Source organism: Mustela nigripes, chromosome 14 (genome assembly GCF_022355385.1).
Source record: "Mustela nigripes isolate SB6536 chromosome 14, MUSNIG.SB6536, whole genome shotgun sequence".
Taxonomy (NCBI): Eukaryota; Metazoa; Chordata; class Mammalia; order Carnivora; family Mustelidae; genus Mustela; species Mustela nigripes.
In genome coordinates, this window is record NC_081570.1 from 28,853,195 (window position 1) to 28,864,299 (window position 11,105).

General features: G+C 45.1%; 1 protein-coding gene across 1 annotated transcript in view; it reads left to right on the forward strand.

Annotated features, from left to right (window-relative positions):
- Positions 1–2,667: 2,667 nt before the first annotated feature.
- The window catches only part of UTP11 (UTP11 small subunit processome component), a 9,507-nt gene continuing 1,069 nt past the window's right edge, over positions 2,668–11,105 (forward strand). The window contains exons 1-7 of the mRNA XM_059377337.1: positions 2,668–2,837; positions 5,977–6,038; positions 7,472–7,574; positions 7,964–8,077; positions 8,572–8,665; positions 8,756–8,886; positions 10,872–10,982. Of these exons, the coding sequence (XP_059233320.1) occupies positions 2,775–2,837; positions 5,977–6,038; positions 7,472–7,574; positions 7,964–8,077; positions 8,572–8,665; positions 8,756–8,886; positions 10,872–10,982 (678 nt within the window). The 5' untranslated portion in view covers positions 2,668–2,774. The remainder of the gene's footprint in view (positions 2,838–5,976; positions 6,039–7,471; positions 7,575–7,963; positions 8,078–8,571; positions 8,666–8,755; positions 8,887–10,871; positions 10,983–11,105) is intronic.

The following is an 11,105-nucleotide window of genomic DNA, read 5'->3' on the forward strand; positions in this document are numbered from 1 at the left end:
ATCCCAGGACCCTGGATCATGACCTGAGCTGAAGGAAGATGCTCAAAGACTGAGCCACCCAGGCGCCCCAGCACTTGGCATACATTAATGTACTTGATTATCCCACAACTGTATGAAATGTGTATTCTTATCCCCATTTTAAGGTTGAGAAAATGGAGGTACAGAGAGAATAAGTAACCTGCCAAAGGTGACAGAGCTAATAATGGCAAAGGCTGGATTCAAATCCACACAATCAAATGTCAGAGCTCCTTATGCTATAAAGGGCTTAACCGGCAGGCCCTGCAGCCTCTTTTGTCACTCAACCTCTTTACGCTTCATTTGCTCATCCCTTAAGAGTGCTTGACTCCCTGTCTCCCAGCATTCTCATGAGTATTAGAGGTGAGTACACAGTAGGTATTGAGTATGTCGGACTCACTCGGCCCAACACATTCCCTTTCATGGTCCAGTGTTAAGGTTCTGCTGCTTGGATTGGGAGTCAGGAGGCCAGAGAAAATTAGATTTTTGGCTTGGGCCAGCCTGGGGGAGGGACACTGGTAGAGGGCAGGGGCTATGTGTCCTTTCCCCTCCCCATTTCTAGCTCTCCAGTGGGCTCACATTTCCCTTGGCCCAGGAGGACTACGTGCCCCAGGGAGGTCTAGGGATCAGCCACATGGACTCCCTGTTCCCATTTCCCATCAGTCCTCCCCCCCTTCTCTAGGGAACAGGTGTGTCTGAGCTGGGGCTGGAAGAAGAGCCTGATTGCTGGATGACTAGCCTTGGGTGAGTGGGATCTGGCAATCCCTTCGCCCCTCAGGAAGCCCCCACACACCCTTCCTTATCTCATGCTGGAGGAGGTCTCACTCTGGGTCTTCTGGCTGTTCTCTCACCTTGGAAGCATTTTTTAAAGAGGAGCCCCTGAGTGACAACTGACAGGCCTCTCTTGGTTTCCTGTGGGTGCTGAATCACTCCCTGATGCTTGTGATCACAAGCCCTTCTTTCCCCAGTGAGAAAACTTCCTTCCTTCTCTGGGCGTATTGCCCACTCTTACCCACTGGGCTGCCTGGAGCCCCCGCCTGGCCTCATGGCTTAGCAGATACCCTTTCAGATTGCCCAGAAACACTATTCTCATGAACCCAAGCCTCGCAATACTCTGTGGGTGTAGAGGGTGAAGTGAGTGACTTCTAAAGAGTATGCAGGGTTGGGGGTGGGTGGGGCGGGAGAATTAACCTGTTAAATGCCCTCTACAAGCAAGGCACCATGCTAAGTGTTAGTCATTGCCTCCTTCGGTTCTCACAAAAGCGATATGAATTGGTTATGTTATTATTTCTGTCTGATAGGATAGGAGCCGGAGCTCAGAGAATTTGACCACGTGCCCTAAATCCAAGCTGATAGCTGTGGCTGTTCGATTCAAACCCAAGGCTGATTCCTGGGTCCCTTAAAGGAGCTGGGGCTGGAATGGTGGATCAGATCACGAAGGGCCTTGTCTTTCAACGGTTAAGTCACAAATGCGGTGCAAGTTTGTTAATGTCTATGACCTGAGTTGGGCAAAAGGCTCAGATTGAGAGGCAGGAAAAAACTTTTCACATGGCAGATCTCAGCTACTTTCAGCTTTGTCATGCCCACCCGTCTGCTGGACTGGCACCTCCGGGGACTGAGGAGAGAATTTCCTCGGAGAGCCTCAGTGGGAGGCGTGAGCTCTGTCACGACAAATGGTTGCAATTGCTGAACTCACTGAGGGTTAGCTTCATGTGATAGAAAAGAAAACCAAACACCTCTGAAGTGCCCTACGGTGCCCAACCCTCTCTCTAGCCTTACTGGTAGCTTTAGTAACAACAACAACAACCATTGCTCCAATTGATTGTGAACTCGTTCAAGGGGTGAACACAGCATTAAGCACTTTAAACGTATTAGTTCTTTTAATCCTTACAACAATTCCGTGGACATACTATTATTACTATCATTTTACAGATGGGGAGATCGAGGTTCATTGAAGCTAATTTTGCCTTGGCTGATGGCAGTTAGGATCAGAACACACCTCTGTGGTTTTTGGTCCTAATCATTACATTGTACCACCTCTGAAACTCATTCTGTCAGCCAGCCATTCCTTCAGGGTGTGAGGGACTCAAAGCTTTTAAATACCGCCGGGAGAGAACTCCTGCATTCAGCTGTGAGCCTCTCGACAGTCCTGTGAAGCAAGCAGAACACGCTATTATTATCCTTGTTTTATGGACGAGAAAAATGATGCTCATTAAAATCAAAGACCTGTCAAAAGTCACACAGCTGGTAAATGGCAGAGCCAAACATGGCTTTAAGTTCTCCTGTCTATAGGGTGCGCTTTCCCGCACAGGATAAAAAATTCACACGACTCGGACCTTGTCACGCACGGCATAAATCGGGTAATTGGAGCGGAGCGGTAGGTGACTGCGCATGCGCACACCCAAGCCCTGCTCAGCCCGAGGGCAGTGCCAGCCACGTGTTCCCAGGAGCCAACGCGGAGCCGAGCGCGAAAACGAGATCTCGGTACACGTGCACAAGTTCTGGCGAATGGGAACAGACTCTTGCAGTCACGGGACTAGACCCAGGAAACTACACTTCCCAGAAGCAGCTTGGAGCTGGACGCCTCCGCTGGAGGACGTAGTTCCGGAAAAGCAGGCGCCGGATAGGCTGCGGATAGGACGTGGGCTGTTCTAGGCAGCTGGCGCCCCGGCCTATTTCCGGTAGGATCGGCGGATGCGGCCGCCGAGGGTTTGCGGGGAAGGCGTTGTCTACTCGAGTTTTTCCAGGCGTGAGCAGACATGGCGGCGGCTTTTCGGAAGGCGGCTAAATCCCGGCAGCGGGAACACCGAGAGCGAAGCCAGGTAGGACTGCACAAGCCCCACGAGTGCTGGCCCGTGGCCTCATGTGCTACCCTCGCCTCCTCCCTCTCTCCACCTGCGGGCCCCGGTCCCTTCCCAACGTCAAGGGGGCACGTAAATAAACTCAAATGTATGCTGAAGACGCGGGCGTGCCTGGGGCGGAGCCTCGCGACTTGGCGGGGTCGGGGGTCGTCGTTCTCGTTCTAGGGGGAGCATTGGCTGTCTTGCGAGTTTTCAGGGAGGGAGTTGGGTGAGACACTGTATAAAGCGCTTGACTGGGGGGAAGGTGAGGTCAGAGCGCACACGGGCTGGAACTGGAATCCCATCTGTGGGCCCTGCCCGCTGCATAGGGGGTCTGTGACCCAAGAGGTTGGTGATGATAATGTTTTTATCACCGTTTGGCGTGGGCATTGTGCAAAGTCCGTGAAGCTCCGCCACATTCGTTTTTGCTTATGTCTCACACTGTAACGTTGATGTTTTCTATCCCCATTATATAGATGAGCAAGCTGAGGTCCAGGGAGCTGAAGTGACTTGCCTAGTGACAAACACCAAATTCAGGTGGATAAACAGTTGTAGGACTTTGGAGGGTGTGTCTGTGTTGAGAAGGTTGAGTAGAAATTCGTTTAGTATATGAAGAATCAGTGTATTCATTCCACTTTGCTTAGAAATCACATGGTAACCAATCCAGAAGGGCCCTTAGGGATATCTGGTCCAGCTTCATTTGGCAGTTGGGGAAGAGGGAGAAGGGCTCATGCAAGGTTGTGTTTCTGACTGATGGGATGGAACTAAGGCCTCTTGACTGCAGTTCAGTCTTCCTGCATAATAGCATTTATCAGACATTTATTGTGCACTTGCTATGTGCTCCGTGGTGTGCTGGGAGCAGTAGTGTAATTTGTTTGCCACCCTGTCTGAACCTATTCGTGGACTTGTGTAAAACTAATGATAGAAAATGTTTGTTGTGTGCCAGAGCCAGAGAAAGTGCAGAATGCTTTACTGTCATTATCTCATTTAACTCTCACACCATGTGGAAGTAGGTATTACTATTTTCTCACATATGGAGATGGGGAAGCTAAGGTTCAGATAGGTTAACTTGCCCAAAGACATACAGTGCGTACTGACAAGCAGCAAAGCCAGGAATCAGGCCCCATGTTTTGAATCCAGAGGCCACTAAAAGATGAATTAAGAGGCACCTTTATAAGAGATGACACGTGAAGAATGCCAAATGAGGAATTTGAAAGCAAAGAGTAGAGATGATGAGGGAAATCATCACGATGGAACTTGCTGGACTTGAAAGGCAACGATAATAGCATTTTGAGCACTTACTGTATGCTAGGTACAGCCCAACAGCTATACAGGATCATGTTCTTTAAATCTGCAGCATGTCTGTGAGGTGGATATTATCCTCATTTTCCAGATGAGAACTCTGATGCTTAAAGAGATTGAATAGTGTGTCTAAAGTCACAGTTGTAAGTAGTTGATTTGGATTAACAGAGAAGACCGGGCTTCTTTGGCTGGCCATAAGCATGACATGGTCATGTCTGAGTAGGAATAGAGGGACTTTGTGGGAGAGATGAAGAGAAGGCCATGCTGGCGAGGTGGGTAAGCATGTTGACAAGAGAGCTCCATGTTTGGGTCAATTTAGACTTTATTCTCTAGATCCTTTACTGAGGTGCTGGTGTTTTGTATTGGAGGGGATAGGTGTACTTAGAGGAGCTATTAATGACGCAATGCCAGGTCTCCTATAAGACAGATCCCTTTGAATTAGTGTTTTTGTATTTTTTGGATAGATACCCAGTAGTGTGATTCCTGGATCATAGAGTAGTTCTATTTTTAACTTTTTGAGGAAGCTGCATACTGTTTTCCATAGTGGCTGCACCAGTTTGCATTCCCAACACCAGTGTAAGAAGGTTCCTTTTTCTCTATGTCCTCACCAGCACCTTTTCTTGTGTTGTTTGTTACTATTATTTCTTTTTAGTGTTGGTGTTATTTTAATTACTGAGTTATTTATTATTTCATTTCAAGGATAAGAGACGTGACTAAAAATCTCATCTAAATTATTGGAGAAGTTTAAACAGAGAGAGGTATTATGTACTTCTTCAAAAGTTGAGATTATTCAGAGCAGAAGATGCAGTCTTCGTGTGGTGAGGAAGAGCACAGACTGTGGCCCCATATGGAACGGGTTCCAGTTCTAGCTTTGCCAGTTATTCTGTGTTCTTGGGCAAGCCTCATTCCCCTTTTGGAAAATTGGGATAACAGTTGTGTGTTTTATCTACTTCTCTTGTTTGTTGTGGGGATTAAATGAGATTGTAACAAACATAGCAGATTGTTTTGTAACAGAGTTGGTGTCTAATAACTGTGGCCTGTTACCGTGTGGGCAGAAACATCTAGCACAGACACTGACATGTATTAATTGCTCAACAAATAGCTTGTAGAAAGATGGTGCCAAGATACAGTCCTTCCATACTATCCAAGTTCTGTGTAAGAAAAAGTATTTTGTGTCACACTTGGCTTTTTCTCTCATATTTCTTACCAAAGATATAATAGTAATATACTGGGTACCTGCTTTGTGCCAGGCCATGTGCAGACACTCCCACTCATATAGGCTCATTTAATCCTCATGATAATCATGAGAAGCAGGTACTGTTACTCATTTTATAATTAGGAACCAGCAGCTCAGAGAAGTTAAGTGACTTGCCCAAGGTCACAGGTTGTTAAGAGGTAAAGCTTAGATTTGAACCTCATTCTCCAAACTAAATTTAGTGCCCTTGCCACAGTTGCCTCCCTGTTATTATGTTTTCCCTTCATAGTATTTTATAAACCCTTGGATTAAGTCTGTAGTAATTTTAGTACAGCTGGCAACTACTTGCTTAGTGCCGAGTCATTGTTGCCTCTCTCTCTGTCCTTAATAGGCCAGGAAGCCTACTATGGCAGTGCTTGTGACCTCTCTGGCGGCTGTATGGTACCTCTCATCCTTGGGCAGAGCCCAGTTGGGGGAGGGGAGGGAACAGGGTAGCAAGTTGGCTCCAAGGACATGGATTTACTGAGCACTCCAGAGACTCTTGTTCCTGTCAGGTGTCATGTTGATTTCAGTATGTTTTTGCTGAGGAAACTAAGAGTTTTTTTTTTTCCTTTTGTCTTCTAGCCTGGCTTTCGAAAACATCTGGGCCTGTTGGAGAAAAAGAAAGATTACAAACTTCGTGCAGAGTGAGTTCAGTTTTCTGGTGGGGGTGCTGCCGAGAAAGCTGACAGCTTCCCTGCACTGCAGCTGAATTGTTCAAGTGTTTGACGGGATAATTTCTTGCCATTGACAAAATGGCCAAAACTCTGGCAACCTGTTACATACTTGTCTGTGACCCTAACCTTTTCTCTTTGTTGGGCAGAGCATAATTTATTTAACTGTAGTTGCATTGTGAAATTTTTTTTTCTTTTTTCTTTTTTCTTTTTTTAATTATGTTGCTCTAGATAGTTTTCTCAGATTGGCTTTGATTTGCTCCTGCCTTGGTGTGTGAGCCAAAAGCTGAATCTTTTTTTTCCCTCTCCCTTTTCTTGAAATGCGAGATATAATCTAAAATTCCAGTCATTGAGTCTCTTACATCACTGCGTGTGTGGTGTGGAATGAAGAGATGTGAAAGATGGATTCATAAGACTGAGCGTGGGTGATAATGAGCTCTGAAAACATTTTATAAAACAATTACCCCCATTCTTTTCCTTTAGCACTTTATTTGCAGAATACTTTATAATTGTTTGTTAACCATGCTTGTCAGCTGAGGTCCTTTTGTGCTCCCGGTACAGATGGTGATGGATTAAGTGGATTGCTCTGCGTCCCAGAGTTTTTAAGGCTAATAATGATAACTGAATGCTATTACTGCACCAGGCAGTGTTTTAGAAGACTTGCAATTTTTACACTTATGCATTCCTCCCAGTAACCTTCTGGGAGGCTATTACTATCATACCCATTTTATAGATTAAATTGAGATATGGATTGGTTAGCTAATTTACCCACATTACTTAGCCAGAAGTGGTAGAGTCCAGATTTTCATCCTAATAGTCTGGCTCCAGAGTCTATGATTCTAGTCCATATGCTGTATTGCACTGTGGAGTTTCTGAATCTTATTTGGTCACTTGGTGCCCAAGTTTGCTTTAGAACCCTGTCTAGGGGTACCTGGGTGGCTCAGTGGGTTGGGCCTCTGCCTTTGGCTCGGGTCATGGTCTTGGGGTCCTGGGATTGAAGCCTGCATCAGGCTTTCTGCTCATCGGGGAGCCTGCTTCCCCCCTCCCTCTGCCTGCGTCTCTGCCTACTTGTGATCTCTCTTTCTCTCTCTCTTTGTCAAATAAATAAAATCTTGGGAAAAAAAGAGAACCCTGTCTAATGAGCTCTGATGTGTGCTTTGTTTGGTGTTTCCCTGTGAGGAGGTAAACGGCACTAAAATACGTGAGATGTTACTCTCAGGGGAGTTTTGGGATAGGAGAGGAGCCTACACAGACAGTAGCTCAACATCAATGACTGTGGAGTCTGGATCAAATCTAGTCATTGCTTTGGCTTTTTTGGGTTTCATTTTAAGTAAACTTTAGATGCTTCTAAAGTTTGCTCATTGTGAGTTTGTTGTTTTTGTTGTGAACCTCATTTAACCTTTTAGTGACTACCGAAAAAAACAGGAATACCTCAGAGCTCTCCGGAAGAAGGCTCTTGAAAAAAATCCAGATGAATTCTACTACAAAATGACTCGGGTTAAACTCCAGGTGGGTGCCTAATGGATCAGTTGGTATTCCGAGCTCCACCTCATTAAAGAAAATAAGGATGGGGGAAGAGATGGAGAGGAAGGATCCTTGGCCTTTACTTAGCCCTTCTCTAGTTAGTCCAGGTGTTCTTGGTCCCTGTCCAAGGCAAATTGCCCCTTCATGGACAGCATGCATTTCTGCTCCGGAATCTGAGTTGTTTTATGTCTGGAGCTGTTCTTAGAGTGGATGACAAGGTGCTAAATTGAACACGCATCTTGGGCTTTGTGTACTGGACCGCTGTTGCATATGGTATTCAACCGAATACCATAGCTCATAGTCATGAGCTATGTTAATGACTTATTCATGATTTTAATCTAATAGGCAATGTATGTTTTAAATTTGGATTTTAGGATGGAGTTCATGTTATTAAGGAGACTAAGGAGGAAGTAACTCCAGAACAACTGAAACTGATGAGAACCCAGGATGTCAAATATATAGAAATGAAAAGGGTTGCGGAAGCTAAGGTAATAATTGAAACCCGTTGTTCTGGTGTATTTTTGTTACTGAAGAAAAATAAAAATTCACTGGTATCAAATTGTAAGTTGATTTCTTCTGGCATTTACAGATTAAAAGTGCTTCTTGATGGTTGTAGTGATTTAGAAGTATAGTCAATATGGTGGAGTGAAAAGCGTTCATGTTTGGAAATGAGACTTATTTAGGTTTGAATTCTGGCTTTGCCATTTATTAGCCCCATGATTATGGACAAATTAACTTTTTTGAGAGATTGATGCCTTATTTCTATCTCATGGGAATGTTAAGTGAGTTTTGTGGAATGTGTAGCCCAGTACCTGACATATGGTTGGTGCTTGGTAAATTTTAGTTACCTTTTCCTTTAAAAAAGTGAGGCACATTTTTTGGTGGCCCGTGATAATGATGTGAAATGGTTTAAACTTGTGCATGTTCATTTCTGATACCCTGATGAACCCAATGTAAAATGGGATCATGTTCTGTATTCTAGAAAATTGAAAGACTAAAATCAGAGCTCCATCTGCTGGATTTCCAGGGGAAGCAGCAGAATAAGCATGTGTTTTTTTTTGACACCAAAAAGGAAGGTATGAAATATATGAGGGTTTCTGGGATTTCTAGCATGTTGGTCTGTGTTTGGCATTACAGGGTGCCTTAAGAATTGTCTTGACTTTCAGTTGAGCAGTTTGATGTTGCCACTCACCTGCGAACAGCCCCGGAACTTGTTGACAGAGTCTTTAACAGACCAACACTAGAGACTTTGCAGAAGGAGAAAGTGAAGGGGGTTACCCAGCAGACTCGACTGAAGGTAATTTCCTCTGTTGTTTTTTGAGTCTGAGCTTAGGAGCATCTGGGGTTGGTTGGTTGGTTGGTTTTTGTCACTGCATTGGGGATGGGAGTGGAGGAGGGTTCCTTGGGGTTTTGTTTTTGGTTTTGGGTCCTTGGTTTTTAAGATTGGGGAACTTGTGGCCTAATGGTCAGTAGTTTAGGGTCTGGCTTTTAGATTTGCATTTGAATCCCACCTCTCACTCTGGGCTTTGTGCTTTTAAGGCTTGTGACTGATGCAGAGAGAGGAAGGGACACTGAAGATTAAGGGATGGGTATATTCTGATACCGCACCTTTAGCACCAAACATATGTCAGAAAGTCTTTACGTATTATGCATTTGTAACCAAAGTTTTTGTTTTGTTTTGTTTAAGATTTATTTATTTGACAGACAGAGATCAGAAATAGGCAGAGAGGCAGGCAGAGAGAGAGAGGAGGAAGCAGGCTCCCTGCAGAGCAGAGAGCCTGATGTGGGGCTCGATCCCAGGACCCTGGGATCATGACCTGAGCCGAAGGCAGAGGTTTTAACCCACTGAGCACCCAGGCGCCCTGTAACCAAAGTTTTGTATTGACTTTTCCTTATGGTGCCTTCCATCTCTGGAACTGGATTTGTGCAGAAGACATGCTTTTTTCTCAAAGCCTTCTGGAGTTGAACTCTCACTTCTGACTGATTCATTTAAAAAAATGCTGTCAATGTGTTTCAAGCAGACAGCTGTTCTGTTTTGATTTGAATCATTTACACCGCATCAGCTTTGCTTCCAATGTTTAATTTCACAGCAGTTTCTCTAGCTCAGAGGCAGCTAAACTTGCTGTAGTAATATAAATACCCCTAATTAGTTTGACTATATTGGGTAATCCCATAAATTTGACAGTCTGTGTAATAAAGTGAAAACAAAAGCTGTCTGAAACCACTGCTGTGAGACTGTGCTAGAATTGGTGAATTGTTTAAATCTGAAGCCCAGTCATAGTCCCCTCTTGAAGATAACACTTCCAGCTGAGGAGCCGGCTGACTAGTGTTCTCGTGATAACCCTGTTTGTCAATTAGTTGTATTTTCAATTAGCTGTGTCACTAACACTTCTCAAGTGTTGTGGTAGTCCCTAAAGAGATTAGTGCTCCAAACAGAACAAACAGTTCACCAACACGCCTTTTGAGAAGTTGGGAAGGTTTGGATCTTGCCATTTTTGTCGAGTGGTATTGTTTCTTTCGGTGGTTCTGTTGAGAGCAAAAATATGTTCATTAAGTCTGCTGGTGGGTGATTGCAAGGGAATTTTTAACCTGTAACTTGGAGGGGTGGACAGTCTGTGGGTGGGCTTCAGGAAGTCTGTGAACACTCTTTCCACTCTGATACTTTGTGTAAATGGGTATATATGTTTGCACAGATTTGTACCAACACACATACATGCTTATTTCAAGAAAGAATGAAAAAAAAAAGAATCCAAAGCTTTCATGAGTTTCTCAGGGGCTTATAATTCCCCCAAATTGAAGGACCCCTGGCCTTTGAAGGGGATTCAGCAGGGAGTGTTCTTGGGTCAGCTCTCACCAGAAAAGTCCCTCTCTCTGAGTTCTGTGGTTCTCAGACATCAGCACACTGGCCAGTGGCCTTTCTGTCCTCTGTTCACATTGTGTAGGGTTTCCAGGTCTGGCTCATTCCTGTATTGCCTTAGGTAACCGGGACGCTCACATAGAGGTTGAACAGCTTAGTGTAGTAGTGGAAAGATTCCTGGGATCTCTGAGACTCTCGGGACAGTCCTGACTCTGTTCCAGGTGAACCACGTGTTCTGCTTAGCTCTAGAATGTGGTGTTCCTAAAATGGACAATTTTATAGTCCCTTGTTATGTTGATTTCTGAGTGAGAAGGGAGTTGATGAAACCATTTATGCGTTGGGACTTAAGTGGATTAAAAAGCAGGTTTTTTATTCATTTATATCTTGTTCATTTTATTGAAAATGTGTGTGTGTTTTTTTCGCAGCGGATAGCTAAAGAAAGACAAAAGCAGTATAACTGCCTGACACAGCGGATTGAACGTGAGAAGAAATTGTTTGTTATTGCACAGAAAATTCAAACACGAAAAGATCTTCTGGTGAGGAGAGAGAGCCTGAGGGCGCCCCCCCCCCCCCCCCCCCCCCCCGCGGGCGGCGGGGGGGGGGGGCGGGGCGCCCGCTCGGCCGTGTGGTCGGCGGGGGGGGCGTGGCGGGGCCCCGGC